Below are 18,199 nucleotides of genomic sequence, written 5' to 3' on the forward strand. Positions count from 1 at the left end.
TCAGTTGTTCTGTCTCAGGCTGTCTTGGGCTCAGTCTCTTTCAGACTCTGTGCCCTGAAGTCCTCTTGGTCACAGTCTGGCCTGGGCCCGCTAAACGGGGACGCTACATATCTGCCAGCAGCCTCCCAGGAGCTGGGAAGGGTCCCCAGCCGCCAGGGCTGGGGGAGGTGCTGCCGGCGTTAGGGATTTTGAGAAAGCCTCGGCAGGGGGAACCTCCAGTCTTTTCCTTGAACTAGTGAGAGAGAATTTTTGATTGACAGCTAACCCAGCTCCATCAAGGCCAAAGAGATATTCTGTTTCTTGGGTAATTTGGATTTTCCAAACCAGTCCAGTCTGGGGGAGGGGAAGATAATCAGAGCCGAGGTTGAGGAGGCTGAGACCCTGTGTCTGTTCTCCCCAGCCAGACACTTCTTACACACTGCTCCCCCCTCCCCCGTGGTGAGATCCCAGCCCCGCTTGACCGAAAAGGAAAGAATTGCACAGGGTGAGGAACAGGGACTGGGGTGGGGGCCTAGAAAACTGGGGTCAGTGCTTTGGACTTCAGATTTTCTTCCACCCCCTCAACTTTCCTCCCCCCAACACACATACTACACTCTCTGGGACACTCTCTCTAGTCCTCTTCTGCCCTAGGTACACCCTGATTCACCCAGGGGCAGGAGAAAACCAGCATGGGCCCCCACCCCAGGCATCTGGCCCCCTCCTGGGGACAGGAGTGGGAAGGAAGGGCAGGCGTCTCCGGTCTGGGAAGCTTCGTCCTTCCCTGCTGCCTCGGAGCCTTCCTCTCAACCTCAGCTCCTGCCTATTTCTTCTCGCACAAACTGGGGTTCTTCCCTTCTGACCCTGAAATTGCACCCCTCTTTCAAACTCACTCTGCTCTGCCACACTTAGGCTGCATCTTGCCTCTAGGGATATCACCTGCTCTTCTCCCCCACCAGCCAACATTTCTGCCCCCTCTTGTGCACCCACACCGAGAATTTCCTGCTTGCCCAAAGCCCACCTTTACTAAAACTACCATGGACAGTCTGATGGAAAGCAGGGGGCTGGGTACCAAACCCCAAATTCAGACAGGAGGGTAGCAAGCGACTTGCGGGGGGAGGAATCCCAGTTGTCAGATCTTGCCTGCAATCACACTGCTCCTCCAGAATTCCTGTGTCCGACCCAAAGAAACTGCTTTCTCCCATCTCTGTTGCTTTTTTCCCAGTCCAAAACAGCCTACAATTTTATTTAATGAAAGACACATTTATGAACAATCAAATGATCCTCATAAAATTTTTATTGAAGGACGTAAAAGCAAGCTACTTGCCCACAACTGAGGTCGCTTTCTCGCCTTGCCCGCTCTCACCCTGGCACTCAGCAGACAGAACCCAGGGAGTGACTTCTTTTTGGGGGGCGGGTGTTGCAGAGATGGAATTGGGGGCAAAGGAGAGTGAGCAGGAGGATGGGATGAGTTCGCCCCACTTAAGTTGTGCAGATCTCTTCTCCACTTCTTCAAGCTGGCAAAGAAAGATAAATAGATATAGACAATAAATTTAAAATAAAGGAGATTGCATATCTGTACCAAAGCAAAGAGAAGTCTTCTGATGATAAAGGTGTGTGAGTTCCGGAGTCATTACCCCTCCCACCCGCGGAACACCTTCCTTAACCTTTCCCCAGCCCAGATTTGGGGGGCTGAGCTGGCCACTGGCAGAGGGACTCTCCCCTTTCCCTCGTTCCCTCCCTCCACCCCAGCTTTCCTAGTCCCCTCCCACCTTCCCTCCCTCCCTCGCTGCTGCTGGCTCCAGAAAGAAATACATACATACACACTATTTAAAAACGCATTTTTAAAAGCCACGTTCCGAACTGACAATCGCAGATCTCGGCTCGCGCAGACACTGCGGGAGCGTCGGGCCGACAGAGACAGATTACGTCAAGAAATAGTTCCTCCACCTACCTCGGCAGCCTCTGCGGCCCCGCGGGGCTCCGCGCCCAGCTCGGCCCCGGGGGTCCCGCAGCCCCGGCTCCCGGGGCGGCGTTTCCACCCCACGGAGGACCGCGCCTGGGGCCGGGGGCGGGAGGCCACCCGCTGGGCAGTGGACCGGGCGAGGGGCTTCCCGGCTGAGACGAGCTGTCCCGGGCGGGCGGCGGCGCCTGGGGTCCGGAGCCCCGGAGCCCCGGACCCCCAGGAAAACGCAGGTCGCGGGGATCAGCAGAGAAGGGGGTGGGAGAAGGTAAAAAAAAAAAAAAAAAAAAAAAGGCAGGGAAAAAAAAAAAAAGCCCCTGCGCATTGATCCGCGCCGTATTTTTGGGTAAATACGATCACGTGGGGGCCGGAGAGCCAATGAGCTGCGGGGAAAAGGCTGGAAAAATAATTACCTGCCTTGATTGTTCTGTGAGCAGATAAAAAGTACATATACAGTTCATACAATAATCTTATGTATGTAAAACCCCGTTACGATGTCGGCGACGGGGCCCATCAGTAACTATTACGTGGACTCGCTCATCTCGCACGACAATGAAGACCTCCTAGCGTCCAGGTTCCCGGCCACTGGGGCGCACCCCGCCGCCGCCAGACCCAGCGGCTTGGTGCCGGACTGTAGCGATTTTCCGTCCTGTAGCTTCGCGCCCAAGCCGGCCGTGTTCAGCACGTCGTGGGCGCCCGTGCCCTCGCAGTCGTCCGTGGTGTACCACCCGTACGGCCCCCAGCCCCACCTCGGCGCCGACACGCGCTACATGCGGACTTGGCTCGAGCCGCTGTCCGGCGCCGTCTCCTTCCCCAGCTTCCCGGCCGGGGGCCGTCACTACGCCCTCAAGCCGGACGCCTACCCCGGGCGCCGCGCCGACTGCGGCCCGGGCGACGGCCGCAGCTACCCGGACTACATGTACGGCTCGCCCGGGGAGCTGCGCGACCGCGCCCCGCAGACCCTGCCCTCGCCCGAGGCGGACGCCCTCGCCGGCAGCAAGCACAAAGAGGAGAAGGCCGACCTGGACCCCAGTAAGTTGGGAGCAATTTTCCTTTACAACCGGCGCGGGAGGGGAGGGGAAGCCGGGCGGGGGGAGCCAGATTACAACCCCTACGAGCGGCGCAGGGAGCGCGGGAGAGGGGTGAGGGCGAGGGGGCGAGGACTCAATAAAAGCGAATTACCTTGGGGAGCTTTCAGGGGCAGGAAGGTCTGAGAAGAGGGCCCGGGGAGCCAGGTTGAGAGAGGGCTAAGGGGGGGCGCCTCTCCCAGGAGCTGGCTTTGATGAGAGACCCCTGCCCCCACAACCCCAGCCCAGGCTGTTTGGCTCAGGCGCTACTTTCGAAGAAATGCAGACAGGTCCAGGGGATAGGGTGGGGGCGAGGTTCATTGCATGGTTTGAGGTGGGATGGGGCAGAGGTGAGGAGGACACTGAGGGAAGAGAGGAAATACCCCCAGGAGAGGAATCACCTAGAACGCCCAGCCTACATGGGGGGGTCCTCACCCCACTAGAGATGCCTAAGACAGAAGGTCCATGGACTTCTCTCCTGGGAGCACTGAGTGAGGGGTCTGAGGGATTTCACAGCCTGGGAACTTGGAGAGACAGGACTTCCAGAGTTGGGGGAGAGAAGTGGGATCCCAGTCTCAAACTTGAAAGCCCTCTTCTGGGCGACTGCAGGAGAGAAGGTAGAGAATGGGGGTGTCAGGGATGAGGAGTGGGGAGAGATAACTCCCCAGATTAGAGAATTACACACACACACACACACACACACACACACACATACCCACACACACATGCACACACTCCAGTCAGGGAGACAGGAGCCTTCTGAGAGTTGAAAAGGACAGGGTATGTGGGGAGGGGCAGGTGGGAGCTGCAGGGCTGAGGAAAGGAGAAAGAAGGGAAACAGCAGGGGAGGGGTGCAGCCCTCTGGGTGTGAGGAAGTGTCTGGGGGAGTCCCAGGAGGGGGCTCCAGGAAATCCTTTCCTCCAGTCCCATAAGGGTCCAGGGCCTAATTATACCCTTCCCTGCTTGCCCTCAGCTACTCCCATAAACCTGAAATTGGAGGCTTGGCTCCTGCAGAGCCTGTCCTGGGGCTGGCAGGAGGGGGGCACTGGAAGCCAAACAGAGAAGCTAAGATATAGGGGAGCCTGTTTCCAAGGCCAGCAGCTCTCTGGGGGAGAGGAGGAAGGCTTTTCCCAGCCCAGCATCACCCTGAGAATTCGCCTCAGCAGGGTTGAACTCAGAGAGCTAGACGAGACAGGCAACAAGCGCTGGAGAGGATAGTGAGGGCCTTAAGGACTCTCAGGGTCAGGAAGCAGAACTGCTGAAATTTCAGGACTTGGTCGTGGGCTGGGAGGATGGGAGGGGGCAAAGGAGGAGGGAAGTGGGGAGGAGAGAGACCTCGCTATAAAAATAAAAAACAAGAGAGAGAAGCGTTTATGGGCCTATGAAACGGTTGGGAATTTGGACTTTTTATGAGGATATTCTCAAATTACTACTCTTGAAGCTGAAGACCAGACTGTAAGGACTTTGATAGCTTTGATTTCCTATAGTTTTAGGTGCTGGAAACTGAAAGGGGGGAAATGGGAGGGGGCAGAATGTATAAAGAGTGGGGGCAAATTCCTAACGTAAAACGTGTCCAAATTCAGGTTCAATTATTGGGTTTTGGTAGCCTGTCTAAGCCTGGGGGTGGAGTGGCAGAGATCCTGGGCTGGAAAGGGTCTCCACTGACCCCTGCCTGTGTTTGGCCCTCCAGGCAACCCCGTGGCCAACTGGATTCACGCCCGCTCCACGAGGAAGAAGCGCTGCCCCTACACCAAGTACCAGACGCTGGAACTGGAGAAGGAGTTTCTCTTCAATATGTATTTAACCAGGGACCGTCGGTACGAGGTGGCCCGGGTTCTCAACCTCACCGAGCGGCAGGTCAAAATCTGGTTTCAAAACCGGAGGATGAAGATGAAAAAGATGAATAAAGAGAAAACCGACAAGGAGCAATCCTAAACCCTGCCCCGGCCTGCTGCCTCGGCACAGCCAAGGGAAAAACAAAAAACCCCACAAAAAAAAAAAACCCAACCCAGGCGGGAGAGAGCACGAAAAGGAAAAGGAAAGAGCAAGATAGAGAAAAGCTAATCGGCTTTAAAAGAAAAAAAAAAGGAAAGGGAAAAGGAAAACTCTTGCGATTTGGGAGGGTTCAGTGTTGAGAAATTGGTGTTTTAGAATTAGTTCTACCCAGCGAAGAGCAGGAGGCGGGGAGAGAAACCGCATTCTCTTCTTCCAGCGCAACTGAAATAAATGACACACACAAATGTGATTTTTTTCCTCCTTTCTTCAGAGAAGCCAGTACTTGAATCGCTATATTTCTATTTTTTTTCCTTGTATCATATTTGGCCCAGGCCATCCCTCCCCAGACCTGGGGTGCTCTGTGTGCAGATTTTGTACAAAAAAAGATTCACACACATACACAATAACGATTCCCAACCCAGGAGCTGAGGGGCGAGGGCTGGGATGGTGCCGCAGGCTGGGTCCAGCGGCGCAGGCCGGCGCCTCAGGCATGTACATAGCAGTGTTTCCTCTTATCCCCAGCGTCCGTCCTGTAATGTGCTTCTGTTTGTTATGGTAGAACAGCTCTGTGTTAATATATCGAAGTCACTTAAAAAACCAGAAATCCAACTGCATCCAGTTCTCGTTATTTCTCCTCCCTGTGGCTCCCAGGCTGCTGTCGTGGAGGAGGCAAGTACTCAGGTCCTTTAGGGGAGGCTGAAGCCAGCAAGGGTCTCCCTCGACCTCGGAAGGGCAAGTGCCTGCTGCTTCCGAGGCAGGGTGGGGTCGGGGCGAGGGCTCCAGGGGTGGGGTGGAGGCTGCTTAGGCCTGGGTGCAGTTTGTGCCTGCTCCAATAGCTGAATTTCCTGGTAGCTCAATGGTGTGTGGAGGGTTGTGGGGGCACAGCGTGAATAGTTTTCCCTGGCTGTAATTAATTGTAATAATTTATGAGTACACAAGATCAGAGGAGAGAGATAGGTGAAGATGAAAATTGGGTGCTGGGTGAGGGCCGGGCTGGATTCTTGCCTGGCTGCAGCGGCTTGCTGGTGCTTCGAGGGATGGATGGATGAGGGGGGTGAGTAGGGAGGGCGTACGGTGAGGAGGAGGAAGGCCAGCAGGCCTCAGGGAGCAGGACAGGCACTGGGGACTGCATTGAGAATAAAAGGGGGGAGACAAGAGAGAGAGACAGAGAAGGGAAGGAGGGAAGAAAGGAAAAGGCAGAGGAAGATGGCAAAGCCAATACTGTCAGAGGTAGATTTAGTTTCTACTTCTCAGTGTCTTCTCAGCTTCTCTACCTCTCTCACCTCCTAGCGCTCTCTTTTCTTCTCAGTCTCTCTCTGCTTCTCTAATGTTTATTTGAATGTTGGTCTGGGGGTGATGGGGTTATGCTGCGCGGCTGGGCTGCTGCATTTCTGGAAGATGGCATGGCCAGGGCCCAAGGAAGCTGGTCAGGGTTAGCCAGGAGTGGGGTGTTCTCTGGTGATTGGGGGACCCCAGGCGTAAGGATGGAGAGATGTGTGTGTAACAGCCTGGTGGGGCTGGTCAGCTGCACTGTACCCCAGAGTGCCTTCCCCAGAACCGGCAGTTTTCATCTGCTAATCAGAAGCAGACACAAGCTGCCGGGTATGCCTCTGCCTGGGCGCCCCCTTTCTCGGAAATCCCCCAATCTGGAAACTATTAAACTCAGACTGCCTGAAATATAGCCCTTTAATATCTCAGGCTGCCCATTCTAGAGAGGGTGTAGAACGTTGCTCTAAATACTTGGGGTATACCACCACTAAAGAAATAATTGGGGACCCCAGGCCATGTGCAGCTCCCCAGGCCATTGCATCACCTTACGGAGCTGGTGAGGCACTTGTAAGGACCAGCCCCTTCCCATCATTTGAATGTCCTACCCCCTTCTTCCATTAAATTCTCCAATCTAGGGGGCTGAAGGAAGGTGGGAAGGGGTGACGTTTTGTGGTGATAATATTTTGAAGGGAGCAGTCAATAGTCACAAACAACTTGTGGTTTTTCCAAAAGCCGAAGCACCCTCTCTTCTTTCCCGGTTAAGAAACATCCTCCCCAATTCCAGAAACAATTGTTTTCTTGGTCCTTTTGAAAGGTGCTTTGCATGCAATTTTCTCCCTTCTCTCATTTCCTCATGCCTCCCCTTGGCCATTTTGCTGTTCTGCGACCCTGGCCTTAGTTCCTTCCATTCCCACTGGAGAAAAATGCACCCATCTGACTCTGTGCTGACTGCGGGGACTCAGGCTTCTCTCCCGGCCCTGAGCTTGGCGGCCTTTCGGACTTCCACCCGGCGCCTGCTCCAAGACCCTGTCGCCTCCCCTCCTCCGTCCGCCCAGGCCTGCTTCCTGCAGCCTGCTGGAGCCGGCCTTAATATGGGGAGGAAGGAGGGACGCGGGGCTCGAGGGCCCTGAGGAGAGCGTGGAATCCAGAGCAGGCCCACACCGCCCGGCCCACTGTTCAGTACCAACTCAGCTGCCTGCAGGTCAGGATTGGATTCGATTTTTATTTATTATAATTCGTGAGTTAAAACCACCAAAACACAACCAAACATCTGGGGAAAGAAACGAAAGCTTGGGGGGAAAGAAGGGCTAGCAAACGCCCTCCTGCTCCATTCTTCCCCTCCCACCTCTCCTCTGCTCCTTTGTCAGAATCACAAAACCCTAAAGGTTGTTCCACTTGGGAAGGCAGAGGATAGGTACATTTCCGCAGCACCGAAATGCCACTTTTATGGCGCTGTTTGTCTCCCTGCGATGGATTCTGAATGGGGCCGAACAAAACAGCAGCGCGGAGCTGGCTAGACGTCTGGGCTTAATTGTTTTATGGTTTAAATAAGGTGGACACTCTTTCCTTTGAAATCAGATTATAGGAATGTTTTGTCTATGGCCCACGGAGAACAGGACCTCACTGGCTGGAAGGGAGAGAGGTGGAGAGAGCGCGCATGAGAGAGGGAAGGGCTACAAACCCAGGGGCAAACAGCCGGGAAAAGTCAGAGTCCCACCCCAAAGTCCAGCGGGCAGCAGCGGAATAGGCGGTGCGGAGCCAACAGCTGGGTAAGAGGAGCGAGGAATTTAGGGTGCACGCCTCCGGCATGAGGTCTCGGGGAGCTTCGGAATGTGCATCTGCGTGCGTGCAGTTGTTCCCAGCCCAGAAATGCTCCTGAAGGGGGAGGGAGGAACATCGCAGCAGTTCCTTTGCACTGTCTCTTAATGCGGGAAGAGAGCGTGAAAAAATGGATAGTGTGAAGCCTTTGACAAGGTTCATTTTGAAAACTTATTGGGAAAAAAAAAAAAACCGAACAGAGGTCCCGGGAAACTCCCTTCCAGGGACCCTCCCCTCCCCTACCTCCCACCCTCCCCGCTCGCATTTGGAAACGCCTTCCTCCCACTTTCCACCTTTGGGCCAAGCTTGAGACCTGCCTGCTCAATCCATTGGTTTTTCTCCCGGCTGGACTGCATTGGAGCAAGTGGACGCGAGGTGGCGCTGTTGCTCAATGTTAGAGGCGGTAGCAGGGCCTGGGGTCGGCTTGGACTCACTGACATTTGAGGCCCGGCTCCGAGGAGCAGCAGCGAGAAGGCCCTGTGCCCGGGTCCCGCCGGCCCTACTGGCTCTGAGCAAATCAATCCTCTCACCTGCGAGGTGTAAATAAGTCGTGAGTGGCGGCAGGAGATGGGCCCTGGCTCTGGCAGCAGGTTCAGGAGGCTCAGTTGGGCGAGGGTCGAAAATAATCGCTTTACGGAGGAGATAAGAACGTAGCAGGCAGCACGTAATTAACACAAAGAGGCAGAATGACCCGGAAAAACGAACATAAATCCGTGTTACCTAGGAGGGCGGTACAAGACAGAAACTCCCCAGCGAGGATGGCTGCTTGAGGCTCTTTATTTCCAGACTCCAGAAGCAAAATCAACCAGTTACGTGTAAAAGGGGGAAAAAAATCAAATGAAAGAAAGAAAAGGTGAGGGATCCCCTGAAAGGGGAAACCAAGTCCAGCCGGGGGTTTCAGGACTGGTGGGCTCTCCGGGCAGGCGGTGCTGGCGGCACACTCGGGACAGTCGCATTCCAAGACACAAAGGCCCGGAAGAATAGCTGTGTGGCAGGGATTTCGCTGGACCATAAACTGTCGAAATATCCACACACACACCCCCCCCCAAAAAAAAAAAAAAAAGATAAGGCGCAGGCCGTAGAGCGGATCTGGCCTGCAGAGCCTCCTCTTCCCAGGCAGGGAAGGGAAAGTATTTATGACAGTCCCCAGTGACCCAGATGCTGGGAGCCTAGAGTCCATCTCGTTCAGCTCAGTACCGCAGAGCAGGCTAAGAGAAGGCAGGGCTGGAATCAAGGCTGGAGTGTGCTCTGGTAGTGGAGTGTGCCCTGTCGTGCCCTCCACTGTCCTGGACCCTAGGGAGACCTGCAGTCCTGGCACAGCCTTACTCTGACCCTCCCCTCCTGCTGCTCCAGGGTCCAAGGTCCGGTTTTGCAGTTTGGGCAGTCCTTAAACTCAAATGGGCTGGGTTCCTCTAAATTCAGGGGATAGTGGAAACATCTCTTGCTGGGGCATCAGTGAATCTCATTTGGGAATTTGGCTGAGGGTGGCCCTTTCCCCAGCAATTATTTAGATAATAGAATCATGGAGGGGGGGGCTCATTCTCTAAACACCACCCTCCCCTGCACTGCCATTCCTTCCTCCATCCCCAGAGCCAGGCTCTGGATGGAGAAGAAAAAGATCTGGTCTTCAAACTGCCCTCCTTCCTCATCCAATCTTTAAACCCCAGGATGTGGAAGGAAAATAGGTAGCAAATTTGTTCATGATTGTTCATGATGCAGAGAGCTAAAGATGCATGTGTGTTTGTCACGTATTATTTTCCTATGTGCCTGGGTGTACACATGTGTGCACTGTATCTGTGAAGTGGCAGGGGTGTGTCAGGCACGCACAATAGTTTAGTGAGCATGCATTTGATGTTGTTCAGGGTGGAAGGTAGCACATGCAGTGTGTGTATATCCCCAGTGTGCCTCAGGGTTGCCCTGTGTGTAACAACCTCACACACTGTGTAGGGGGAGGACTGGAAAAACCATTCTTATTTCTCTTCGTTCGTATGCATACAGCATACATATCTACAGCTCCCTCACTTTTCCCCTTTTCTCTCTATCTTTGTTCAGCCCACATAACTGTACACATATATGGCCAGAGAAGGGTGCTGATGGACTAAGGTTCTTTTATTCTTTAGAATTAACTGGAATTTACCCTGTCTTGCGGGTGGAGAGAACCTTACGGAGAACGTGTGGGTAAATATTTAAAGAGTGTGTGTTGACAGTTCTCATCCACATCCTGGCCTGGGCAGCCTGCCTGGGGAAGTGGGGGGTGTGTTGAAACCAGGGGGCTGTCCAGGGCGAACTGGCATTTCCTATGGGGTTAGGGTATGTAGGGACAAGTAAGAGGCCTGCTCCAGTCTCCTCCAACCCTGATAGAAATAATCTTCTAAGAATCAGCTCAGCCAGAAGCCAGGGACCCACCGGCTTGTCCTTTCCTTCTCTGTCCCCACAAGCGGCTTTGCTCTGAGCCCCAGCCAGGCTCCTGGCCACTGCCTGGGCTTCATGCCTCAGGCAGGAGCTAGTGTCTGAAGGGGCAGTGCAGCCCCAACTGGATATAAGCAGCGTCCCCACCTCTGGCCCTCTTCTCTGCCCACGGCAGGCATCGAAGAGAGCCTTAAGTACCTAGGCAGGGCAGCTTTGCACCTAGGGAGGGACAGGAGGCATGGAGAGTTCTGATGCCTGAAGTATTTGTGTATGTGATATGCCTGTTCCTCTTCAAAGTCTCCAGACTTAAGGACCCTCTGGGATCCTATCTTAGGTTCGGGAACCTGCTCAGGAATACCTTGCTGGCATTCAAGCCCCTGGGGTCTTATACCTGTTGAGGTAACCTGAGTTGACCTGCTGGCTCAGGTATCTCTCTGAGAGGAAGGAAAAGAGAAGGGGGGAGAGGCACCTTCAGATCTGAATGCGCACCTTGGAAAAACTGGCCCCAGCCATTAGCTGAGGCTGGCTCACCCCCCCACACACACACACACATATACCACACCCCCCAACCCTCCTCCTTCCTCCCCTCCCTCCAGGTCCCCCCAGCCCTGAACCCCTCAACCCCCCCACCATCTCCTCCTTCCTTCCTCTCTCTCTCTCTCTCTCTCTCTCTCTCTCTCTCTCTCTCTCTCTCTCTCTCTCTCTCGCCTGTCTTCATGTCGTGGATTGATGAACGCGAATCGCGTGTAAGCGCCGCCACCGCCGGGAGTCTGAGGAATTCGCCTGGGCTGTTAAAGGAAAGAGCTAAGTGAGGGAGCGCGAGCTCTACCTACCGACAGTGAAGAGAGCCGCCACCGCGCCCGCTGCCGCCGCCGCCGCCCGCCCAGCCCCGGAGCTGCGTGAGCCGGCCGGCCGGCACCCGGCGCCCCCCACCCGCCCAGCCCGGCCCAGCCCCGGGGAGCCAGCCGGCCGGGGGTTCGCTCCCGGGGGGAGGGGAGTTTAGGGGGTACGGGGCGGGGGAGTCTCGAGCCAGAGGGGAGGGGGCGGCGGTTTTCATGTGCCCAGCATGAGCTCCTACTTCGTCAACCCCCTGTTCTCCAAATACAAAGGCGGCGAGTCCCTGGAACCGGCCTATTACGACTGCCGGTTCCCCCAGAGCGTGGGCAGGAGCCATGCGCTGGTGTACGGGCCCGGCGGCTCGGCGCCCGGCTTCCAGCATGCCTCGCACCACGTCCAAGACTTCTTCCACCACGGCACCTCGGGCATCTCCAACTCGGGCTACCAGCAGAACCCGTGCTCGCTGAGCTGCCACGGAGACGCCTCCAAATTCTATGGCTACGAGGCGCTCCCCAGACAGTCCCTTTATGGGGCTCAGCAAGAGGCGAGCGTGGTGCAATATCCCGACTGTAAATCCTCCGCCAACACTAACAGTAGCGAAGGACAAGGCCACTTAAATCAAAACTCGTCTCCCAGCCTCATGTTTCCATGGATGAGACCCCACGGTGAGAAGCCTTTTCTCTTTCCCCCTTGGTCTCCCGCGCTCCGGGGTCTCCCCGCCCCCCCTGCCTCCTTTTTGTCTGCCCTGGCTTTCCCTTCTGGCTTTGGGGTCTCCCCGGCCCCACCTACGTGCCTGAGTGGGTTTCTGCAGGTTGGGAGGTTCAGCTGGGGGTGAGGCACGGGATTTGCCTGGGATGTTTTGGGGACTGGGGTTCAGGTGGGGGGAAAGATGGTGTCTGGGTGCAAAGGGTTAAAAATCGTTTTCTCCACCTCCGCCTGTCTGTCTGTCTCTGCCTCTTACCACCCGTAAAATCAAAGTTGGGGAGGTGGCTGGGAAGGGGCCTGAGAACCCCGAGGTTATCAGCCTTTGGAACAAACCAGTGTCTCCATAAGGCACAGAGCCTTAGTCTAACATAGTGGCCAGGCTGTCTTGGGGTAAAGGGAGACCCCTGTTTCCCTCCCCCATCTGGGTCAGAGGGTGGTGAGACCCCAAGAACAGGTGCTCTGGCTCTCTTGGGGCACCCACTGCCTTCTCAGAACTAGCTTTAGGGCCACTACCCCAACTTTGCTGTACTTCCCTCAGTGGAAGAGAAGAGAGGAAGCCAGAGAGGAGGAAAAAGGAGTGTTCTGAAAGAGAGAGGCCAGGCAGACCAGAGGGCTCTGAGGTCCTGGGGGTCCTAACCAAGCTACCTCCAATCAAAGAGGAGTGGAGTCTCCTCAGGATACTAAGAGTAGGTCAGGTCATGAGCCCCTCAAAGGGTGGCCCCTCATGGCCCAATTTCGAAGTAAAAGGGGAAGCGAGAAAGCGACAAGTTCCAGCGGGGATGGCCCCGTGATTTATTTGCTGGTCTCCAGTTAGCAATCAAGCCAACCAGTGATATATTCCAGGAGATCAATTATTTTTCTTCCTGGCAAAGCATTAGGTGAAGAGATTTGATGAGGGGCAGTAGCAAAGCCCCTCTTCTTTACCCCCAGACCTTTTTCCTTTCTTTTAGAAACAGACTGTCCCCAGCCCTGCTCACCAAATGCCACTCTGCACTTGTAAACAAAGCTGCAACGGCCAGTTTCCTTGGGCTGCAGGCCCGCCCGTGCTCTGCGGTGCTTCCCTGACCCCTGCCATGCCCCAGCTTCCAGACAGACCCCCATTCCTGCCCCTACCCCTCCCTGCCCTCCAAGGTGAAGCCAAACCAAAACAAGCCCCCAAACTTTCCTGCCCTTGCCTGCTTCCTGGCTCTCGCCTTTTCTGCAGGAGGGAGGGGAACTGGGAGATCAGAGGGAGGACTTTTGGGGAGAAAGAGTGGTTGGGGGAAAGCTGAGCCCCCACCCAAACATAATGAGACTGGGGTTCTGTTCTATCCAGCTCCGGGGCGGCGCAGCGGAAGGCAAACTTACAGCCGGTATCAGACCTTGGAACTAGAAAAGGAGTTTCTCTTTAATCCATATTTGACACGAAAGCGCCGGATTGAAGTCTCTCACGCCCTGGGACTGACTGAGAGACAAGTGAAGATCTGGTTCCAAAACCGAAGAATGAAATGGAAAAAGGAGAACAACAAGGATAAACTGCCCGGAGCCCGAGATGAGGAGAAGGTGGAGGAAGAAGGGAATGAGGAAGAGGAGAAAGAAGAGGAGGAAAAGGAAGAAAACAAGGACTAAGCAAAAAAGAGATCCCCCCACCCCTTTAGCAACTCCCTTGAAGTTTCGTTTTATGGTAGCGGATAAATTGAGAAGTTTACGACTGTCATTTGCTTTTATAGAGAATAGAATGACACTCACAACTCTAACTACCTGTCAGATACTTGCAGTTCTGGTTTTATTACCTTTGGACTTCCCCCGATCTTTATTTGTTCGGGGGCTAGAGGGGGGAGACTGAGACACGGCGAAAAGTTCGGAGTCTCTGCCTCAGTCCTTGCCCCCGACACACACACTTGTCCCTACCCCCACCCTTCGGAGACCAGCCTGGGTTTTAAGGTCTGAGACCTGGCCTCTCGGCCCCCTCTCGGCCCCCTCTCTCGGCCCCTTCTTGCCACATTCCCACCTCCTTGCCTCTTTGATATTTATTTTAGAGGGGAGCCCTCCGCAAAATGAAGAAGATTTGGGGCTTTGTTTTTATGCTAGGGTTAGTGCATTAGATTTACTTCTCTTCAAAGGAAAGAAAAGTGAAGGAAAGGGAAGGGAAAATGTTTAAAGCAATTTAAAAAATGATAGCAAAGAACATCCCATCTCCTTTTCTGGGGCTCCCCATTAGAAAGACCCCTTGACTTTCTCTAGAAACCTGATGGAAACCTGAAGGAGATACAGGTCTCTGCCATCCCCACCCCGTCTCCAGGGGGTGGCCAGGGACCTGCAGTCCCTGCTAAAACCCTACCTAGCCATCCCATGGTCACTTGGGCCCACGCCTCCCTCCCCTTCGCTGTCTGATTTCTGTTGTTGGGCCCAGCTTTTTCTGAGCTGCATTAGTGTTAGCACTCAGAAATCACCATAACCATGAAAATAATAATAATGATAATAATACTGGTAATAACAATACTGATAAATCTTTAACATACTACCTAAAGGGAACCTGCAATAATCTTGAAAAATAAAAAAAAATAAATTTTTAGAAATCCTAATACAGGAGAAAAAAAGAGCAAAAAAATTAAAATGAAAAAAAAAAAGCCTCCAGCGTATTTTATCACTACCTATAGAAAGGAATTCTGCTTTGAGAGTATTCGTAATGCAGTTTTGTTGTCGTTTGTTGCTGCTTATTTCACTAAGAAAACCCAACAACTGAGACTGCCTAGCTCGCCGGTCCTGTGCGCTTTGATTGTGCTTCTAACCCCAGTAGAGTAGAACTAAAATGCACTGAATGTATAGTTAACTTTGTCTTGAATTCTCTGTTTATGCAATGTGCTCGAAAGAAAAAACGTTAAAATATATCTATAATAATAATTTTTTTGGTCATTTGTCTTTACGTCCAGCTATGAATGTAGATTTTGTGTCCCGGCAGCCCTGTTCCTGGTCCAAGTACTTTGTATTGTATACGTGAGTCATAATAAAAAAAAAAAAGGACAAAAATATGTGAAGCTGGAATGACTTGTTTTTTCCTCCAACAGCCCCCTCCATCCTCTCCCCCACCTTATCCTCCTTCCCTAACACTCTGGGGAAGGTCTCTCCCGCTGACCTGACTTTGGGGTTGGGGGGCAGCTGATGGAGTTGAGAGGGCAGGCTGGGCTGGCGGGCAGGTAAAAGAGGACAGGAGGAGGAAGACCAGTGCTCTCCTGGGAGAACCTCAGCTCCAAACAAAGTGGGTTTCTGGATATCAGGGTCCCAATGTGGAGAAAGCACTTCCCCAGTTATCCACCTTCTTCCTCCTCCTCAGCCCTGGGCTGGGCCAAGACAAAGAATCTGCCCCCGCTTCCCACAGCTAGGCCTTTTTCTTCCAGGGGCTGAGGATGAGGCTTTCGAGTTCTTTCTGATCTCTACATGCCAACCCTGGGCAGCCAGCACTCAGCACTAGAACAGTGAACGGGATGGGGAAAATATGAGGCTCAAGGAAGCCTGGAAGACTTGGCTAGAAGATGCCCAAGGGTGGGGAGTAAGGAAGCAGAAGCCTGGGGGGAAAGAGAGGAGAAGGGGAAGGGGAATGAGCTGGTGCACCAAGCAGTGTGGTTCCACATTCTGAAATTCAAATCCAGCCAGCACAGAGCCATCACTGTCACCTAGGCCACTTGCATCTACTCCAGCCTCTGTTCTAGTTGTTTCCAGCCCATTCCTGTTTTCACCTTGGCAGTTGGGCAGCCTGCCCTGCCCTCACAGTGCAGGACACTGACCTGGGGAGAAAGGACAGGCCTGCTGAGTGATCGGTCCCCCATCCCAGCCACAGCAGAGCAAGGAAAGTCTCCACTGGACTCCTTATTCCCCAAAATAAAGGGTCAAAGGCTAAAGGACTCAGGGGGCAAAGTGGTCTCTCATTCCTCCCTGGAGGGTCCGAGACAGAGAAATCTGTTTATGCCAGGAAGATTCTGGTCAAATAATACCAAATTCCAGAGATACAAGTCATCTGGCTCAGTCAGGAGAGGGGAAAGGGGAGGGGATGAGATCTTCTGGTCTTAAAAACCAGATCCCCAAAGACTGAAATATTTTTGAGGCCAGGTCTCAGTCTTTCTCTGTCTGTCTGTCTGTCTGTCTCTCTCTCCTTTCCTCTTTCTGCCTCTCCTTCTCCGACAATGATTTTCCCAGACTTAGGCCCAAGATGACTCTTGTTTTATGTAACTTCGCCCTGCCTGCGTCCTGGGTCCCATGCACAGTGGTTCTAAAAACAGGATCGGGTCGGACATTGTGGATAGGGGACTCCTGCAGCTAGAGAGAGGGTGCCGATTGGAAGCTCAGGCTGGGGGCAGCCGGGCACAGCTGTGAACAGCACTGGGGGAAATCTTTCCGAACCTTGGGTTCCTACCGAAGGCCCGAAACCAGCCAGGTAACCCCGTTTGCTGAGGGAGACGGTGATGGCTACCCGCTGGGAAGGATCTAAAAGAGAGCATTTCACTCCGACCTCAGGCCTTCCCACGAGCGTCCCCTCCAGACTCCACGGGCCGGTGGAGGGCCATTTCATTTGTAAATGTGGAATTATGAATGCTACTAATAAAAATCGCTGGCCCAGTAGCCGAGTGGGTTAAAGCCTATACTAAGCGGCTTCGAAGGACCTCCCCGAATTTTCCCCGCACCAAATGCCCCATTCATCCTTGGCCCTGCTCAGCAGTGCCCGTGGCCCCAAGCCGGCGTCGGAGGGCAGGGTGCATCTGGTACCCAGCATTGCTTGAGGTGCGAGCCAGACCAACAGAGCTCCAGCCGCCCCCTCCTGAAGCACCCATTCCCCCACTCCTTCTGCCCACCACCTCCATTTTCTCGTTTGGAGAGAAAAGGAGGTAAAACCCGTTTTATGGGAGAACTTAATTGCGAGCGGGATGCGCTCTCTTTAGAAACGCGTCCTTCCAAACGCTCCTGCCGTCCCATTACCGGAATGGGGACCATTCGGCTGCAGCAGATAGGACTCTCTCCCATTCTTTACTTTTTTATTAGCCAATCAAAGTGGCTTCCGAAAGCTATTTGTGATTTGTGAAAAATAGTATCTTTCAAAATGCTGAGTTGAAGCGTCTCCCTCATTTCGCCTTGAATTTATTATTCTAATCTCAACTGTAGAGACGGGATAGTGCGGCTATTAAGTTGGAGGGAAAATTCGTTTCTCTGCATTAAAAAAAAAACAAAACACCCAACCTCGGCATTTTTTCTTTCTCCCCACTTCACTGCAGAAGCCAGGGGAGGCTAGGGCCTGCAGAGGAACCTGGGGCAGGGGGAGGGCGGGGTTGTGAAGGAGGTAGTGAGTGTCCTAAAAGGCTCCTTAGCAGACCCTAGGGCGGGAGAGTGCATTGGCCCCCTTAGTCTCATCTTCTCCAGATGAGATGCCCCAGCCGCTGGGAGCCCGCTGGAGAAAGCTCCCCTACCCCAATTAGAGCGAACTCTGGACAGGTTGTGCCACAGACAAGAAGTAAAATTTCCGGCAAGCTGCCCGCAGTGCTGTCCCATTCTCCCTGAGGCCCATTGTGAAACGCTGGGCCGGTGCTTTCTTGTCGTAATTTTTAACTACCTGTTATAAAATTTATGAGTGGGTTTGTAAAAGAAACGAGGTCCCTGCATCCGGCTGAGGGAACTGCTTCACTTATGTGGAGGAAGTTTGGGGAGGGGGGTAGTGGACCCCTGTTGGTTGGGGTAGGGTACCCACCTGTGGACGTCCCCCTGGCAGCTCCCTTTGGAACCAAGAGGGGAGTTTTTGGGCCTTCTAATCCCCAGCTGGTGGGAAGAGTGACTAGGCTGTGACTGGTTGGCAAATAATCTCTGTGGGAACTTTATTCTGTGCTTCCCCACACTGGGCACATCACAAAAATCTGTGGGTCTGGAGAAGGGTGGAGGTGCCTTGGGTGCTCAGAATTTCGCACAGAAGGTGGAAATTGGGGAGGAATAAGGTTCTTTTATTCAATGCCCCCAAGCTGGGTCTCAGCTGCCCATCCAGACACTGAAATATTTCTGAAAAAGGCAGGCTGGTATGGGCCACCTGACAAGACAGAAAAGGCTTCAAATTGCCTGGCACCTAAGGAAAAGGAAGGTGGAACCCAGATCTTGGGCCTTAATTTTCTTTTCAATTCTAAAAAGATTGGGAGTAAGTTGCCGT

At 53.7% G+C, this 18,199-nt stretch overlaps 2 protein-coding genes across 2 annotated transcripts; both read left to right on the forward strand.

Moving 5' to 3' along the window:
* The first annotated feature begins 2,255 nt into the window (after positions 1-2,255).
* On the forward strand, positions 2,256-5,584 carry HOXC9 (homeobox C9). Its single transcript, XM_037137590.2, has 2 exons — positions 2,256-2,971; positions 4,697-5,584. Exons 1-2 carry the CDS (start codon positions 2,434-2,436, stop codon positions 4,939-4,941), a joined length of 783 nt encoding a protein of 260 aa, XP_036993485.1. The 5' UTR covers positions 2,256-2,433; the 3' UTR covers positions 4,942-5,584.
* Positions 5,585-11,560: 5,976 nt separating this feature from the next.
* On the forward strand, positions 11,561-14,971 carry HOXC8 (homeobox C8). Its single transcript, XM_037137592.2, has 2 exons — positions 11,561-11,999; positions 13,355-14,971. The coding sequence occupies exons 1-2, from the start codon at positions 11,564-11,566 to the stop codon at positions 13,645-13,647; spliced, it is 729 nt and encodes a 242-aa protein (XP_036993487.1). The 5' UTR covers positions 11,561-11,563; the 3' UTR covers positions 13,648-14,971.
* The last annotated feature ends 3,228 nt before the right edge of the window (positions 14,972-18,199 follow it).

Source organism: Artibeus jamaicensis, unplaced genomic scaffold (assembly GCF_021234435.1).
Source record: "Artibeus jamaicensis isolate MK-2021 breed Jamaican fruit bat unplaced genomic scaffold, CSHL_Jam_final contig_233, whole genome shotgun sequence".
Classification (NCBI taxonomy): domain Eukaryota; kingdom Metazoa; phylum Chordata; class Mammalia; order Chiroptera; family Phyllostomidae; genus Artibeus; species Artibeus jamaicensis.

Bases quoted from the DNA above. Each gene is read 5' to 3' on its own strand.
- HOXC9 (XM_037137590.2), top strand. From the start codon at position 2,434: ATGTCGGCGACGGGGCCCATCAGTAACTATTACGTGGACTCGCTCATC. The intron at 2,972-4,696 runs GTAAGTTGGGAG...TTGGCCCTCCAG, and splicing joins GAAGGCCGACCTGGACCCCA to GCAACCCCGTGGCCAACTGG.
- HOXC8 (XM_037137592.2), top strand. From the start codon at position 11,564: ATGAGCTCCTACTTCGTCAACCCCCTGTTCTCCAAATACAAAGGCGGC. The intron at 12,000-13,354 runs GTGAGAAGCCTT...TGTTCTATCCAG, and splicing joins TCCATGGATGAGACCCCACG to CTCCGGGGCGGCGCAGCGGA.